The 19283-nt window shown below is 35.2% G+C and overlaps 1 protein-coding gene across 3 annotated transcripts in view; it reads left to right on the forward strand.

The window, feature by feature from the left end:
* The window catches only part of PTPRZ1 (protein tyrosine phosphatase, receptor type Z1), a 193437-nt gene that overhangs the window by 155484 nt on the left and 18670 nt on the right, over positions 1–19283 (forward strand). For 2 of the 3 annotated variants that reach the window (XM_025380029.1, XM_025380031.1), the window contains exons 14-22: positions 4304–4395; positions 7605–7690; positions 10207–10227; positions 10395–10491; positions 12710–12792; positions 14535–14669; positions 15240–15374; positions 16451–16614; positions 18242–18377. In XM_025380029.1, coding sequence (XP_025235814.1) covers positions 4304–4395; positions 7605–7690; positions 10207–10227; positions 10395–10491; positions 12710–12792; positions 14535–14669; positions 15240–15374; positions 16451–16614; positions 18242–18377 — 949 coding nt within the window. The remainder of the gene's footprint in view (positions 1–4303; positions 4396–7604; positions 7691–10206; positions 10228–10394; positions 10492–12709; positions 12793–14534; positions 14670–15239; positions 15375–16450; positions 16615–18241; positions 18378–19283) is intronic. The other variant, XM_025380032.1, reaches the window with a different exon arrangement.

Consider the following 19283-nt stretch of genomic DNA (forward strand, 5'->3'; position numbering starts at 1 on the left):
AGATTTTCAAAAGGTTTTTTTTTTTTTGGAAGACAAATTTTTGAAAGCTTTTTTAAGAGTTAGAACCTGAAAAGTACCAAAGGTATACCCAACCAAATGGCACACGATCAAAAGCAATATAGAAAAGGACTTCACATAAACACAATTGTTTTGGCTGGGGATAGGGAGGAGAAAAGCAATATGAATTCTCTCTTGATCTTAAACTCAAATTTGTGGGTCACTGAAGATGCCTACTAACCCAGAATGGAGGCCTTCTGGTACCAGATTGCCTTTTAAGTGTACTGTCACATGCTGTATAAAACTGCACTACAAAGTATAACTAACCAATATGCAAATGACCTTCATCCATAATTTAGCCTATACTATCTTAATTTTTTTTACTTACAAGCTTTTTGGTATTATTTATAAGGTGCTTTTGGGAAATTAATGCCAAGTAGTGTTATTGGGCTACTTATTTCCTAGAACTAAAAAATATTTGATTACAGATTTGTTTGTTTGTTTGTGACAAGAGTAGAATTGGTATTTACCCACAGTACAGTGAACATTAGCAACATATTCAACCTCAATGCCAACATGTTTTAATTTACCGTTTTATATTCTATGAGATGCTGCCTTCTTCCCATTAAGTCATAGTTATTGGTACATCCTCTGTTGATCCATCTGCCCATCTAGCCACCCATTCATCTATCCTTCTCTACCTGTATATCTCATATCTCCCTCCAAAATGCTTTGAGATTTCAAGTTATCCCATTTGAGGCTAAGGTAGGTAAAGAGAATCCAGGATGCAGCTGAACAACATGTGATTGGTGGGATTTACTTGCTACTAGAAATCCATCTAATCATTCAACAAATCTTGAACACCTATTCTACTACTGGCACAGTATTAAGAGTCGGTTTTACATAAAATTAAGAGATATGGTCCCATCTTTTAAAAATGTAATAAAAATATAAGCACAAAACAAATATATTAGAAAATAATTACACTAACCACCAATTAAGGAAAAATACTTAAATAATGTAAAATAATGTCCAGGAAATGAAGATTGCTCTTAGATTGATTATTTTTCAACACAGTCTTTTTTTTTTTTTTTTTTTTTTGAGAGAGAGTTTCGCTGTTGTTGCCCAGGCTGGAGTACAGTGGTGCGATCTCAGCTCACCACAACCTCCGCCTCCCTGGTTCAGGCGGTTATCCTGCCTCAGCCTCTTGAGAAGCTGGGATTACAGGCATGCGCCACCACGCCTGGCTAATTTTTTGTATTTTTAGTAGAGACAGGGTTTCTCCATGTTGGTCAGGCTGGTCTTGAACTCCCGACATCAGGTGATCCGCCCGCCTCGGCCTCCCAAAGTGCTGGAATTATAGGCGTGAACCACCATGCCTGGCCAAAACAGTCTTTATATAGGCTTATGTGGATAGAAATTTGGGTTAGGTGCAGTGGAAAAGGAGAAGCTGCGGTGTTAAAGGTCACTTAGGAAATGAAAGCCCATTTCACAGAGAAGATACCTCTGAGCTGTCTTGAAAGAAGACAGTGTTTGCCTGGCATATTGGTGAGTGAGATACTTTGGTTAGAAGGAGAGGTATGTTTAAAGCAGAGTATGTAAATACAGAGTTAGGAGATAAAAGGCAGGTTTATTTATCTACAATGTTATATTATTAGAGTATAAACTTCAAAAGAAAAGTCTAACAGGGTGAGGACCGCAGACAGGTAGCGTTTAAGTATTGAGAAACCTTGGGTATTATAATCTAAATATCTGTAAAATATATAACTGGAATACATGAGCAAAAGTAAAAGATAGATATGAACCCATTAGCGCTGTAACAGTGGAGCAGGAAGACCTGTTCTTTGAGTACCATTGAGTACTTAGAAGGGAATGAGTTTTGAGTTAGTAGAAGACAAAAAAAAAAAAAGAAAATCTAGCAAATAAGGAGGATTCAAAAGGAGTGATCTCCTTCTCACTGAAGGTATTCAGACTGGACCTTCTTAACCATAGGTTAGAGATGCTGTTGAAGGGATTCTTGTATCAGCTGTGATATTGCACTAGCTTTTTAAAGGCATTTTACAATGTTAAGATTCATTGAAATATTTTTCAAAACATTTCACCAGCTTGTGTAACTATATTTTGGAGAAATCAAAGGGATTTTAATTCCGTGATCTTAAAAGCATGTATCAAGTCCAGTGTTTCCATATCAATATGTCAGAACATGCTCCATTCATAGTTGCACAGATAAGCCAAACTTTCTCCATAGGTTCTGCCACAATCTGGTTTCAATTCTGCTCATGTGGGCCTTCTGTAGGATAGTTTCTGTGGCCCGCATGTCTCTCATTCCTCATCAGTCTGCCGTAATCTCCACTTTCCAGGATATTTACCTAGTTAGGAGGGTCCCTTTGACACTTGTTTCTGTATCCACTCACCTTTCTCTTATATGACTTCCTCACTCATGAAGCTATTTCTATGTTCTCTCAATATATCTTCTCTCAGGTGTGATTATCAAAGGCTTACTCTACCACAGCAGATGACCAATTTTGCTGTGTACGTCATTGCTTTAAGTTTTTTGTTTATTTGCTTGTGACATTAAGGTTATAAGTAAACTATATAATTTTACACTACTCCTACTTATAGAAGTTCATTCATCAGAGAAATGCTTCGGGGTTACCTCCAGCGTGACACACATGCTCCCGAGCACTAAAGACTAACACTGCAATGATTGAGACAAAGTAGTTTGCCTTGTGAGGCTTACCTTCTGATGAGAAGAGACCAATTATAAACATGGAAAACAAATAAAAACTTAAATAACAGTATTTCAAATAGTGATGTGCCATAGAGCAAACAAAAGGGCAAAGAATAGTGACTTAGTGGGATGCCCTGACACTTAGCTGTCATGGTCAAGGGAGGGGTCAGAGGGATTGGCATTTGGGCCAATGCAAAAGTGATGGGAAGAGGCAGAAAGCCGGGGGAATGGCAAGAGCCAAGGCCCTGAGATGCTACTGACAGGACTTCTTCAGAGGTGAAGGAGAGGACCAGTGTGGGCTGGATACTTGTGGGTGAGGGAGAGAATTGCAGGAAAGGAAACTACTGAAGTAGGTGGGGGCCAGGTCAGGGTTTAAAAAGGTCTTAAAGCCCTTGCTAATGTAACTGAATGTAATTCCAATTGCAGTGAGAAGCCATTCAAGAATTTTATCTAAAGGAAGTAATTTACTAGACAAAATAAAGACTTAGGTGTGTCACTATGTAATAACAAATGTTACATTAAAACTCATTAGGATAAATGCCTTGTAGCTTGAAGGTTTAGATGGAAAGTGAGATTGGCGTTTTCAGTCAAACAGAACTCAAGTGTTTCAGTTTAACCACTCATGAATATTGCTCCAAATAAATTAAATGACCTACATCAAAGAGTGTCATTAGCAGTTTTAATTATCCAATTTTTTAAAATTAAAGATGGTTGGCATTAGTTTATAGCAGTAGTTGGTTCTTTGCTCTTCTTGATAGTTTGTGGTGTGTTCTTACCAGATGTTGCTGTTATTATCCGAATGAAAATAGATTCAGGTGACATTGTAGATCATAATTGTCATTGAATCTGAATATATTCATTCTCGAAACCCTCATCAACAAAGCTAGCATCTGTTGGAAAGAAAATCACCCCTGTTTTTGGTTGTATGCTCATTGTTTTCCCATTTAAGTTCTGTCATTCCTCCATTATTACAGCATAAAACTACTTTCTTTTTTCATCAAAATGTTACCACTGTGTAGTTTCATTTCTACATAGTTCATAGTTCATTTCTATGTACTATGCACTGTGTAGTTAATTTCTACATAGTTCATTTCTACATAGCTTGTTACTTTTTGCTAGCAGCTGTATATGCTCAGAAGGACATGGTCATTTAAATATTGAGTGAAAATAGCTTCGGACATTATTTCTTTTCTTCTCTGGCTCTATCCAAGATGACAGGACATTTTTTGGTATTATAGCCACAATGGAAGAATGTGTGGGGCATTGAGGTTTCCTATATTAACAAAGTATCATTCAGTACTTTGAACCCAGCTACAACTTCAAATTCTATCTGTGCTTTTAGCATACCTGATATCTACTTGCTCTTCTGCATCTGGTGCAGGTAAACTGAGATAAATTTTATAATTTAATATCTTGTAATTTGTTAAAATGGATGTAGATCCAGCAATCCCTCTTCTGGGTGTATACCTGCTTTTGTTTTAATTCTGGAGATTTCTGTCATAATTTTCAACAGCTCAGAAGTTGTCTTATTATCCGTAGCAACTAGTAGTATAAATTGTTTTCCTTTATTTCCAGGAAATGCTTCCAGACTGCACACTTTTACTTAGAGGACAGCACATCCCCTAGAGTAATATCCACACCTCCAACACCTATCTTTCCAATTTCAGGTAATGGCTTAAAGTGTGACCATGAGTAGCTGGTAGATATTGAACAAAAAGCACAATGTTGAAAGGTTTGTTTTTACTGGTACACTATGCAAATTGCTATAATGTAGATAAGTAAATTTTTGTGTTGCTCCAAATATTTATTACATCATGTTTGAGGTACTCAAGTTTATATTCTGTCCTCATTAATTTTAAACATTCTTAACCATAAAGCTGATATTGCAAAATTAATTTATAATTGTTCAGATGTATTATGTTAAAAACATAAACATTTATAGCAATAAAATATTAGTTAAGAATAATGGTGACTTTTACTCATTCCCATTATGTTAATGGAAACCCAAGCAACAAAAGTCAGATTAAGTCATGGAAACCCAAGCAACAAAAGTCAGATTAAGTCAATGCAGAAAATGTGGATGGGAAGAAAATGACAAAAATAAGGATAAAGTCTTGTTCCTTTCTGATTACTTGAGTTTATGTGAGAAAAGGTGGTTTTTGTTTTTGTTTTTTAACCTACATTAGAAAAAAATCTATAAAATTGTGGTGGTAATAGTAGGAAAAGCCATCAACACAAAGAATGTATGGCTGCTTGAAATAATCTCTCAGAATGTTGAACAGTTGAATATTTGGGAAGACTTTAGCTATTTTTGTCATAATTTATCTGAATAACAGTATTGAAAGGTAGCCAGGGTCATTTTGATAAAGTCATCCATTAACCCTAGAGTTTACACTATAAGTAAAATAATAGCCAGTCATTTTTAATATAAATTCAAGGGATGCATGTGGAGGTTTGCTACATGAACATATTGCATATTCAAGCCACTGATTTAATTGACATTTTATAATGTCTTAGATTGAAAAGTGACAACAAAAGATAGTGGTCTAGAATTGTGTGATCTGGAAAATAGAGGACAATAAAAGGAAGAGAACTTAAGAAACTAGGAATACAAAAGGAGAAATTCATCTATGGGACCATTTTACAGATGGCACTTTTTAAATTCTCTGACTGATGCTCCATATTCTATTGCTAGAGGCTCAAGTTCTACATGATGTTATCCTCTGAAATCTCATGACTTAAAAAAAAACAGAAAAAAGACAAACATTTTATTTATATTTTACATTTATATGTTGATGTTTGTTATATGTTTATATCATATATGATATATATTATTTATATATTTAACTATGTATGATATTTTCTTTTTGTGCCTTATAAACTTAGGAATTACAAGTGTTTGCTATTTTTCCTCTTTTGTCACGTCTGTGTCTTTAAGCACCAGTGTTTTATTTGTTTTTCTAGTTTATATTAAAATACTGTTATTTTAGTACTACAGTGTGTCATTAACTTATTTAGAATTTTTAGACCAACAGCTCTCAGTTATCTGTTACATTTTGATTCCCTTCACTTCCAAACATGTCTCTTCTGCATACCCCGTCAGCATGGGTATGCAAATTAAAATTTTATTCAAAGTCCAACATGGTTTTTTTGTTTTGTTTTGTTTTGTTTTGTTTTGTTTGAGACGGAGTCTCACTCTTTGCCCAGGCTGGAGTGCAGTGGCGCAATCTCGGTTCACTGCAAGCTCCGCCTCCGGGGTTCACAACATTCTCCTGCCTCAGCCTCCCGAATAGCTGGGACTACAGGCCCCGCCACCACGCCCGGCTAATTTTTTGTATTTTTAGTAGAGATGGGGTTTCACCGTGTTAGCCAGGATAGTCTCGATCTCCTGACCTTGTGATCTGCCCGCCTCGACCTTCCAAAGTGCTGGGATTACAGGCGTGAGCCACCGCGCGCAGCCCATGGTTTGTTTTTAATAAATAAAATAATGCAAAATCAGAACCTAGCCCAGGAGATCCAAACTGCCCTGTTTTGAAAATCAAAAGAGTGGTGATCCAAGGGCATTTCCTTATTTCACTTGTTCAGCTCTCAAAGATTCCCTCTTGATCACCTCAATATGCATGTTTTCGTGTAAAAATCAGAAAGCAAAATGAATGTTAGTCTCACTTACATGCAGACCAATTAATAAAAGAAATTACCAAAATACCTGACTGTCAATAAAAGGTAGTAGTCTACTTATAAAAGGAGGTTAGCTGTGCAGGATAACATCAAGGGGTTTGAAGGACATTTACTAAGACTAATGACTTCCATGTGACAAATCATCTCTGTTTTCTTATCTAATTATTAAAAGCTTCTTCTAAGCAAGATCCTTCTATAAGTGTGAAGGTAGAATTACACCTTTGTCTAGTGTTTCTTAAGCTTGACTGACTAATTCAATTTTAGTATTCAGATCCACTCATCTAAGAGAGAGAACAGATGGATTCCAATTTTTTTTATCAGCAAATTCTTGGTAACTGAAGCTTTAAAATATTAGATGGCCTAAATACTGAACATCTGTTGATATAAATAACTGTTCCTAGTGAAATGTGTTTGATGTTTCCTTGTCAGAAAAATCACTTGTAAAATTGTATACTATGAACTAGTAATATGTTCAGTCTAAGAAAGTCTTTCCAGGAAAAGAAAAAAAAAAATCAGAGCCAGTTAAAATAACTTGGCCCCTTCACAATTAATTAACAGATCCAATGACTTTGTTTACATAGCATATTTTCAAGTTAGAATTCTTGAAATTTTACAGATTAAAAGTCCCAAAGGCTTTTGACATTATCCTTAATGAATATTTGACATATAAATGTTTTCTATTATTTATAGAGAGAAGGAAAAAATGTTTTCAAATGTAAACATCTGACTATTTGACTGTAAGACATTAAATTGTACAGTTTTATAAAACTGAAATTGCACTATTATGCTTGGTCCACGGTAAAATTGAAACTATATTATTTCTGCATTTTTTTCTCAGAATTTACATGCAACATCCAGGCTTGTTAAAGAAAGTTGTCTATCAAAAGATGCAGTCCACTGATAAGGAGTGGGGCTATGGTGGTATTTATAAATTAACGTTGAAAATAAATGATTTTATCTTTAGGGTATAGATGGAAAAGAGATTGCTGAACAAATCAGATTTCTGAAATACAGGTTTTGATTGATAATAAATGTAGAGAAAATCGATAATTGTTGCTTAACAACTGAATGCTGAGATTTAGTTAGAATTATACAAATAATTGAACTTTGAAGTTGTTTCAGAAGCTACTTTATAAATAACAGGAACGTTTATTTCTGTTAAATTATGCTTTCTAACACAATTTTTTTATTCACGTAGATGATGTTGGAGCAATTCCAATAAAGCACTTTCCAAAGCATGTTGCAGACTTACATGCAAGTAGTGGGTTTACTGAAGAATTTGAGGTATGATTTTAATATGTCTATTTTAAATAATATATAGAAAATAGTATATTTAAAAGAGTCAGCAATAGACTATTTCTTGACCTAAAGATAGTGAAACCATTTGCATTTCTAGTAAAAATGTTAGTTCCATGATTACATATGTGTTTAGGAGATATGTTATAGTTACCATATAATTTAGAAAATTAGTTTTCTATTTTAAAAGCCAAGTTGTACTTGTGGAAAAATAAAAAGAAAAAATTGTTCATTTTCTTCCATAAAGTACAAATCTTTAATATTCTTTTTAAAATCTGGATTAATAACAGTGATCCTTTTTAATTTTCTAAATTATATAAATTATATTAAACTACTAAATTTCATGATTTCCAGCCAAATTACCTAAAAATTCTTAACTGTGATTTGTACACCAGTGTATGCAAAAGCATTTAGATAACACTTTCATTATACCAGGTAAAAAATGTATCTTCTTTTCAAGAAAATACGCATTTCTAAAAAAATTTTGAACTTCAAAATCAGTAAGTTTTTCCAATGATATTCTGTTAAAATACTCTTAGATAGAAGGGCAGAGAAATTTACTGCAAATTTATCATGGCCCACTGAACTATCAGCTAAGTAGATTTTTCAAAATAGAGAGCTATAAGCACAAAGGTAACAATAAAAACCACAAAAATAAAAGCTATCCTTTGTGAACACCTTCTTATATGTCATTGGACTTTGTACTTTCACATTCAACTTTCACCCATTTCTGGGAGTTACGTGTTATTATTTCTATTCGTGTTATTGATGAAATCAAACTTCATAGAACTTAATTAACAACTGATAAATAGCAAAGTTCGTGATTTAAAAACTCGTATCCTTTCTATTGTAGCTGTGAGCAGGCAAGCAGTCTTCAGCCTCCCCTCTGGCCATTCCTGACTAGAGAGCTTTCGTATTGCATTTTTGCTTCCCTCTTTCCTAACCCCAGTGGCTCTGTGGACCTCCCTCTTTGAAGTACTTTGAGCTGTGAGCCTAATCATAATATCCACTCTCTCCTGATTTTCTTTCCCCACTGCACCCAGCAATTGCTTCCCAGGACTCACACTCATCATGATTTATTTGGGGAGGCAAAATGTTATAGATTAGAAAGCTTTAAGAAATCAAAAGAAAGAGAGGTATGATATGTTTTTACTAACTTAAAAATAATAGAAGCCAATTTATTTGATTCTAAAAGAAATCTGAATCATAGCTACATTGAATAAGAAAGCGGTGTGAGGCAGTACTAAGATAAAGAATTACATGTCTAAAACATCAAATTATTTTTTATTATTTTGATAGACTAGAGGTTACGCATGCTATAGTGTTAACTCAATGTTAATTTCAGTGTTAACTGATAGACATTATCAGGCTAACATCCAACAAAATAAGAAAAAATAGACAATTTATAATATAAGTCACTGACAACATATGCAGATTCATGGTTTTCATAACTATAAAATCATTTTGAATAGTATTAAGCAGTCCAAAATAATTAAATTAATAACATAACCTCATGTTTTCACTTTAAAAGTTTTTTCTTAATTCCATCTCTTTTAACTCACTGCCTGATTCAAGAAAAGTTTTCATTAACTGAATAATTAGCTTAGTAACTAATAGTGTTATACCTTTTAAGTGGTTCATACATCAAATTGCTTTTAATTATTCAGAATGACTTGCTGCAAAAGAAGCCTTAAAAGGTTCTGTGGAGAGAGACTGGGCCATTTGCTGATGAATCAGATTTGTATTTGGGTTATTGACTTTCTCAGAAATTACAAGGTTTTTATTTTATTATATAATACTAAATAATTATAAATTCTGAACTGATATATATAGTTAGAAAATATTTCTGAAGGCATATTAACTCATTTTTCATAAAAAAATTGGCAGAAATCAGTTTTCTGTACTTATTAAAGTTTAAACAAAAAGATCTACTAATTAAATATTTAAAGGGTTATGCTATCTAAATTTTGTTACAAAATGATGTAGTGTGTATGACTTTTAAAATTTTTAGGAAATGATTAATGTTTTGATAGCCTTAAATCTGTTACAAACCACCTAATAGGAAGCTGTTTACTTTTTTAAATAACCCCCCCAAAAAAGAAAAACAAAAAAGCATACCACTAATTCAGAGTTTCAAATAGTGCTACTACGATCAAATAAAATAAAATTTGGATATTAGCCAATCTGACTAATATGACAAAATGTATCATGAAATATGTGGTTCCTCTCATCTGCATTTTTAAAATCATCATATTATGACGTCACTATCTCCTTTTAAAAGTGTGATTTTTTCTTTTACATAATCTTAAAGTTCCAAATTATTAGACATTTTGATTTGCATGCAACTGTTTGAAACATTCTGTTGTGTTAGTATTTGACAAATGTTATTTATTGCATGATCATAGTTTTCCATTGTAAACCTAATATGAACGCTTTTTTTTCTCATTTGTCGTGTGCTGTGGAATTTGATTTCTTTACTTTTTTGGCATTCATTCCCTCATTAGACACTGAAAGAGTTTTACCAGGTAAGGCATTATTTCACTGCATTTTCTTTTAGCCAAGAAGTAGTTGTAACATTTTAAAAAATTTCATTTGATAGATTATTGTGTTTGTTTTGTCTTCCTTATTATAATTTAAGGCACGTTGTTTGAAAGAATGTGTGTTAAAATGGTTTACATATAATTTTTTACAGGAAGTGCAGAGCTGTACTGTTGACTTAGGTATTACAGCAGACAGCTCCAACCACCCAGACAACAAGCACAAGAATCGATACATAAATATCGTTGCCTGTAAGTATATTCTTAAATTGGCTCTGACTTCAATATCATTGCCATTTTGGTCCCTTTTAAAAATGTCCTGAAGTCATCTGAGAGCTGACCTTAATGTGGCTATTTCGGGGCCTTTTTATCAGGGAATAGTAAGACTTGTGTTAGATAATATGTAGCATTATATTACTCTGACTTAAATTCCTTCAGCAATTAATAACATCTGTTTCATTTAAACAAAACAAACTTAGAATTTTAATCCAGTTCTTTCTTTTGTGTTTTCTTTCACGGACTGTACATCTCCCTTTGTGGTTTTTGCCATTATATATACGACTTGGTCCTATTTTCACCTAGGATTTGCTTACTTCTGCGTGAATTTACCAACCGAATGACATTTTCTTGCAACTTTCTCTTTTTTCTTCTACCTTTACCTGTTTCCTCCCTTTCTTGGCTTTCTTTCTGGGGTCTTACAAAGAATTAGTTGGATTCTTTCTTTTAATTCTTTCTTTCTCTTTGTTTTCTTAGCCATTCTCTCTCCCTTTCTCTTCAATGAGCAGCTATCTGGCTTTTTTCATTAGTGCAATTTTACCTAATATTTCTGTATGAAATTACTGTCTTTCTTCTATCTTCTTACAGCACTTCTGGTTGCATTTATTCCCTATTATTTTTGTTTATATTCCCCTTCATCTCCTAAAATTCATCTTCATGTTCCCTCCCTACTCCACAAACAAACGAATGAACGAACAAATAAACATTCTACTTGTACCTTTTCTATATATTCAGTGGTGTGGCCCTTCCTGGCTTCATAGGAGCGTGGTATTACCAACGAGGTTATTTAAATTCTGGTTTCATTCTAGTTCTGAAAACTGATGGAGCTGCACTCTTTTCCCTGTTACTATCATGATCTCTTATATAGTTTGTACAGATGTTGCCTTTGTTTCCACAGAGTTTACACTGATTTTTATTTTTTAGTAGAGGGCTTTATATTTGTCTTCCTGAACTGCGTCTTCCCTGCCTACACATAAAACTCACCTGCTTCTTGAGATAAAATTATTAGACTTTCCTCTACAAGCTAAATAGAACATACCCATCAGGTAATTAAGGAGGGGACAGAGATTAACATTTGATGAACACCTACTATGTGGCTGGCACTGTAAATAAGTTATTTCATTTAATCCCTGAAACAACCAGGCAAGATAGGAAATTTTCCTATTTTAGAGATAAAGATAAACAATCCAGAAATTCTAAAACTATTAAAACCAAACTACAAAAGTAGATCACCCTGACCTTGAGACCCATCTGTCAGTTGCCATACATCTATTTGCACATACATTCCTGTATCAGTATGACCTGTAACCATCACAGGAGTTTTCATATCCCAGAGTATTTCTTTAACTTGTTATGGTTTGGTCTGTATTCACTTCTTCATCCTTGAAAAGAATAATCTTCCCAGTGAAACTACCGTGTTTCCTTCAAGTAATACTTTATTTTTCCAAATAAATATAGTTTTTCTGTAGAACTGAATTTAATCTTAAACTCCTTTAATCATACTTTGAATTCCCGTAGTTATACCGTATATCAATTACCAGATTTTGCATCCATCCTGTTTTAATTGGCAGTGTGTTATCTACCTCCTCTGTGCTTGGCCAGCTGTTCTCCTGCCTCCTTTTGAAGCAGTTTCTCTTTGAGGCTCCTCCTGAAAGAGCTGTTTGCTGTAACTATTCACATAAACTTGCTAGGGAACCTTTGGCTTTCTCCTCTGTCTCTTCTTCCTTCATCAGCCTCCTGTTCATCCTTCCCTAGCTTTGTGAGCCCCACCCCACCGCCCGCCATCACGTTTCCGTCTCTTTGAGAAGCTCTCCACTGTTCACAGCCCTTGTAACCAACCTTAAAATTCCATCTAAGAGACCAACTTCAGACGTCAACCTCTATAGAAACTTTTATCTCAAACCAGAACAATTTCTATTTTTATATCCTTCTACTACATTACACCTCTCACCTGACACCTGTGTATATACCCTAGTTTCACCTATTACCTTTGAAATGTTCCTGAAGGTGGAGATTCTTTTTATATTTGTCTTTGTTATCTTTGTCATCTCTGTATCCCCACAAAGCCTATTAAAGTAAGTGATTTATTGCGTTGATTTTAATGGTATGAAATAAATTATTATGCAAATATGAATGATCATTATGCTGAAAAGTAGTCTGTGCTACAATGAAATATATTCTTTTTGTATTACAGATGATCATAGCAGGGTTAAGCTTGCACAGCTTGCTGAAAAAGATGGCAAACTGACTGATTACATCAATGCCAATTATGTTGATGTAAGCATGTTTTAATTGAAAATTATGTAGAAATTATATTAGACTGAATTATTATACCAAAATACCATACATACATACACTAGTGCTTAATGTCATGTTATCTGATAGAGAATAAAAATGGTAAATTAACAGTAAATAATTTTTAAGAGAGCCTGTGGCTAAAACATTTCATATTGAATGATACTCAAGCTATTTTACTTGGTTTATCTCCTGAGTGAGGAAAGGAATTCATGATGGGAGTGTACCTTCAGGGTAGAATAGGTAGATTCAGAAAGGTTTCTAACTCTTTAAATGTGAAGAGCAGGGTGAATACTTATTTTAAGTTTCCATTAACTCCTGGCACAGTGATGTGCATTTAGCAGATGAACAAAAAAATGTCCATAGTAGTAGTGATTAAAAGGCCAATATGATTATTAATCCAGTTATCAAGCTTTATAATTTTGGGTATTCCTCAGGATACCCAGCTTTGTGAAACTTACTGGGACTCTCCAGAGACTGTACACCACTCACTAACTTATTGGTTTTTCACTGAGATCACCTGAATGTCAGCGGAACTCAGTTATTTCCCTACCACCCACCTCTCAGTCTAGCTGGCTTCAGGTTAATACTGTGTGGAACACCGAATTCAAATAAATGAGTACATAAGTATAAAGTGGCTTTGTTACAGGCAATTGTTTCCTGCTTCCTGCGGAGGAAATATGCATGTCAGAATGAACATGAGATCTGGAGTTAGAACTGATTTTGAATCCCATCTCTGCCACTGGCTAGCTGTGGGACTTTGGAAAGCCCCTTCACTCCTCTGAGCTTTAGGTTCTTCATCTCCACCTCAGGGTTGATGCTTCCATTTTGTGTAGATGAAAGATTAAAGTTCATGTTCTGTATTAGTCTATGAAGGACATTGCTATGAAGGAATACCCAAGACTGGGTAATTTATAAAGAAAAGAGGTTTAGTTGACTCATAGTTCTGCATGGCTAGGGAGGTCTCAGGAAACTTACAGTCATGGTGAAGGGCACCTCTTCACAGGGCGGCAGGAGAGAGAATGAGTGCCCAGTGAAGGAGGAAAGCCCCTTTTAAAACCATCAGATCTTATGAGAACTCACTCACTCTCATGAGAGCAGCATGGGGGAAACCACACTCATGATTCAATTATTTCCACCTGGTTCCTCCCACAACACACGGGAATTATGGAAACTGCAATTTAAGATGAGATTTGGGTGGGGAAACAGCCAATCCATATTATGTTCATAAAACATCTTGTACAAACTGGGACACAGTGATGAGTTGCTAATAATGATTAGCACTTCTCAGTACCTTGGAGTTAGGAGGTTACACTCCAGATGCTTTTTTAGCTGCTGTGGACATCTGAGCCCATTGCCTAAAATATATTTCAAAGCAGTGCTATTAAAGACTTGATTTTAAGCATAACAAGTGGACTGCAAATGGATTAAATACACTTGGAATGCAAATGCACAGAATTATAGTTGTGTCAAAGCAAAGAGAGCTTTTTTTTTCTTTTTTTTACAAAAGTGATAGGGATCCTTCTGCTTCCTAACCAAGAGTATTTTCTAACCAAGAGTAGCTATCTTAGTTAGTACCATCAAATTTCTCCAACTTCTCAAGTTTATTTTTTATGGTTTTCTTTTATAGAAAAAGTGTGCTGACCTTAAAAACTTAGGTATTGTACAGTTAAAGATGACATATAAATCAGTTAGTAGGAAACATTTATCATTTAATTCTTCAGGGCTACAACAGACCAAAAGCTTATATTGCTGCCCAAGGCCCACTGAAATCCACAGCTGAAGATTTCTGGAGAATGATATGGGAACATAACGTGGAAGTTATTGTCATGATAACAAACCTCGTGGAGAAAGGAAGGGTATGTAGACAATCTGTTATATCATCCCCTAAAAACTAATTAGAGGTACTTTAAATTAGTTTTAATAGAGTCAGCATTAGGAAGGAGCCAAAGTTTTGGGAGTTAGTTGATATTCTTTTCCAGTAAATATGACAGCTACAGGGAAACTGTTAATACTGTTAGTCAAAGGGTTTCATTACAAATCATGCTATCTGCCTTTTAAATGCATTCTTCATTCTGTGAGAGAAGTAAATGTGACTCATTGAAAAGCAATGTAGAGTGAAATCGATTTTAATTCACAGGACATGGATTTTAGTCTCGGCTCTGTAACCCGAATCTTCTGACTCACTTGCCTCATCTGAAAGGGGAAAATTTAGGCTACCTCATCTCGGTCTCGTTCAACTCTCAGATTCTATCCCTAGGCTGCTCCACAACTAATTTCAATTGCTTGTAAAAAAATAAAAAATAAAACATTTAGAAGAGTGAAGGAGTCCTTTCCTGTCACTATCTCAGAACTTTACTGATTTCAGGGAATGACTTTTACATGGAGCATTTGAAATACAGAAGTAACATCTACGTTTTCTTTTGCAGAGAAAATGTGATCAGTACTGGCCTGCCGATGGGAGTGAGGAGTACGGGAACTTTCTGGTCACTCAGAAGAGTGTGCAAGTGCTTGCCTATTATACTGTGAGGAATTTTTCTCTAAGAAACACAAAAATAAAAAAGGTGAATCAACAAATGAAGGACATAATGAAGTGAACAATGCATTTGGTCATTTTTTAAGTGAACGAGTGATAGAGCCAAGAAAGGGTAAAAAGTATATAACTAAAAGGAATTAAACATTCTTATAACAGGCCAAAAATTTGCCGAGTGTGGTGGTGCGCACTCGGGAGGCTGAGGCACAAGAATCACGATTGCAGAGAGCTGAGATCGTGCCACTGCACTCCAGCCTGGACAACAGAGTGAGACTCTGTAAAATAAAAATAAAAAAATTAAAAAAATAAAAAAAATTCTTATCACAGCTGCTGTCAGTCCTAAAGGTTTCTTTCAAGTCTCTAAATGCCCGCTGTGGCTTTGGAGCCAGACTGGTTTTGTTGCTGATGTTTACAGTGAATGTGATGCATGAACAGAAATTCCTATCTTGTGTGGCAACTGCATAGGATGACCCTGACATGATCCCAACATTCAACTAAAAAGAGTGGAGAGTGAAACAAGAAAAAGAAAGAAAACACGAAGAATAATGTGTACTCAGGTTCTTCAAAGAAACAGAACCAACAGAATAGAGAGATAGAGAGATTTATAATTTTAAGGATTGACTCACACGATCATGGGGATTAGCAAATCTTAAATTTGTAGGACAGGCTGGCAGCCTGGAAATGCTGGCAGGATCTTTACGTTGCACTGTGGAGAAGAATTCTTTCTTCTTCAGGTAACCTGTCTGTCTTTGTTCTTACAGCTTTCACGTGGTTGAATGGAGCTCACCCACATTCTGGACTATGATTTGCTTTACTCAAAGTCTACTGACTTACATGTTAATCACATCTAAAAAAAATACCTTTCCAGCAACATTTTCTGTGACTAGTGTTGACCAAACAATGGGCCACTATAGTATAGCCAAGTGGACACAAAATTAATGATCACAATTGACACTCTACTTTTTTTCGTTCATTATGGACCCTCAACATCAAATCAAGCTATAACTCCTGACTTGCTGTTTAAGAACCGTGTGTGTGTGTGTGTGTGTGTGTGTGTGTGTGTGTGTGTGTGTGTTTGACTGTTATTAACTGTCTGAACTTTTCCAGGGCTCCCAGAAAGGAAGACCCAGTGGACGTGTAGTCACACAGTATCACTACACGCAGTGGCCTGACATGGGAGTACCAGAGTACTCCCTGCCGGTGCTGACCTTTGTGAGAAAGGCAGCCTATGCCAAGCGCCATGCAGTGGGGCCTGTTGTCGTCCACTGCAGGTGAGTCTCAGAGATGTACTTCTAAACCCATAGAACTGCTTATACTTGCAGAAAAGATATCAGTGGAACAAAGCTTTTGCCAAAATGGGAATGATTTCTTGAAGTGAGGGTGATGAAATTATATGTTCATTTTCATAAGTATTGATCAGTAGGAAATGAACATGCCAGACTCAGAGTTGGATGGCTGAATATTTCTAAGCACCACATATTTTTTGATGTTGATTATTTTATTTAATTGTTCAACTGGATTTCAGCTTATTAACTATTTGAGGCAGGTGGAACAATGTTTTTGTTGTTAAACCAGTATTTACCTCAACATATAACAGCATGGGATAAAAATGCTTGAGCTACAGCCCCTGTCCCTAGGAGTTAAAAGCCTTTTTTAGAGTTATTATGCCAGGCTTGCATCACAGAAGCCAAAGCACACAAATTGTGAGAAATTTGGCAAAATATATTTAAGTTGTTTTTAAACACTCTGGGACCAGAATTCCTTTTTCATTTTCTTGGGTTCTAATGCATTATATTGAATGTATTGTCAATTCATTGTTGCCAAGATTTTTTTAATTTCCAAGACCAGATTGATAAATGGAAATAATGATGTTTCAATGAAAGAGGAAAAATATGTTAAACATCCTTATTTAATGTTTTTAGTTAAAATAATAATAGCAGTTAATATTTATTGAGTGCTGACTGTGTGCCAAGCCTTGTGATCACAAAAGTCAAATTTGTTTCTATGTGAAGTATTGTTATCAAAGCAGCATGCTTTTACAGAAGCAAGTGTTTGCCTTTGACATATAGCTTACCTAACACATTCTAATTACCGTCTCAGGAGTTAAATTTGAGAGACCCATCTTGAGGTTTTTTAATCTGTTAGCCTGATTATAAACTGAGGAAAACAGGAAGATGCAAGAAAAATAGTGTTGAAGGTCAGGGATTGTTTCCTAGCAAACGGAGAAGGACCAGGCTATTGTGCAGAGCAGGTGCTAATTTTCCACTCTAGCACTTCCTACTTGTCGGAACATTTGAAAAGAATCCCTGTCTGTGAATTCTGTCCCTCTGCTAGAGGCTTTGAAGAAGTCGATAGATAATGGCCCTTTAGAAATAACTGAAGTCATGCTTTATTCCTCACAATCTCACTGAAATGATATTTTCAGCAGAAAGCTTTATCAAATTCTTTTTCCCATTAACGCGGAAACCTTTACAAACGTGTCTACCTGGAAACGTAGACCTAGGGACCTTCTCTTTTCAGAATTTGGTGAAGCTGAAGCTTTCATTTTGTCAGATTAAATGTCTGTTTGCCACACTCTGATACATAATATTTTCATCGTACAATATACAATGAATAATAAATATCTTTTTTTGAAAATTTTAAAATCTCCAACAGAAATAGTGAAGTTGTTTTGCAATTAGACACATGACAAAACATTAGAAAGGGCACTTTTAAATTTGTTGTTTAAAGCATTATGCTTAACTACTAAACTGTTTACAGTATTGAATTGCTAAATTTATTGTGTGGTTCACTTGCTTGAAGAAGGAAGTTAATCAACATGACAACCAGTAGTGATCTATTTTTCAAATTTATTTTATGCTTAACATTGAAATATTTATTTCCTTGTCTTCTCTTCAGTGCTGGAGTTGGAAGAACAGGCACGTATATTGTGCTAGACAGTATGTTGCAGCAGATTCAACACGAAGGAACTGTCAACATATTTGGCTTCTTAAAACACATCCGTTCACAAAGAAATTATTTGGTACAAACTGAGGTATGATTTTTAAAAGGATAACTTTATTCATCTAAGGTATGGAAACGTCACTAAAATGTAGGTGTATTCATCTCCCAGGACTGCAAAACAAAGTAATACACACGGGGTGAGTTAGAACAACAGAAGTCTATTGTCTCATAGTTCTGATGTCTGCAGGCCCATGCCCTTCCAGAAGCCTCGAGAAGATTCTTCCTTGCCTCTTTCAGCTCCTGGTAGCCCCATGCATTGTTTGGCTTGTGGCAGCACAACTCCACTCTCAGTCTTCACTTGGCTGTCTCCCTCCGTGTCTGTTTCTGTAACCAAATTTTCCTCCTCTTATAAGCATACCAGTTATCCTCCTCCTCCAGTTGATCTCATCTTCACTAATTACATCTGTAACAAACTTTTCTACAAATAAAATCACATTCTGAATTATCAGGGGGCTAGAACATTAATATATCTTTGCAGGGGGACACCATTCAACCCATAACACCAGTAACTGCAGCTATGTCATGAATGAGCCAGGTAAATTTTGTCTATTTTGTGACCCCAAATAGGGAATACCCTTTAAAATGACACTGGTCACAGAGAAGATACAGCAGAAGTCTAAGTAGAGTGGTTCACACACACCCTTGCTAGCAAAAATCTCAAGTTCTTCATACACATAGTGGATGAATGGATTCTTTTTTAAAAAAAATATATAAATTATGCTTAAATTATATCCATTTTAAGCCCATATAGTTTACCCATAAGTGACAGAACAATGTCAGCAAATCTGCATTTTATCTTCACTATTTCTAAATAAAAATGAACTTAAATGGAAACCTATGAATGGCAGCTTGAAAGCAATCAAAAACACATGGCTGAGTGGGCTTCAAAACGAAACCACACCAACCTTCCTTCCATCAATTATCCTGAGCAAACTTA

The sequence above is a fragment of the Theropithecus gelada genome, chromosome 3, assembly GCF_003255815.1.
Source record: "Theropithecus gelada isolate Dixy chromosome 3, Tgel_1.0, whole genome shotgun sequence".
Lineage (NCBI taxonomy): Eukaryota > Metazoa > Chordata > Mammalia > Primates > Cercopithecidae > Theropithecus > Theropithecus gelada.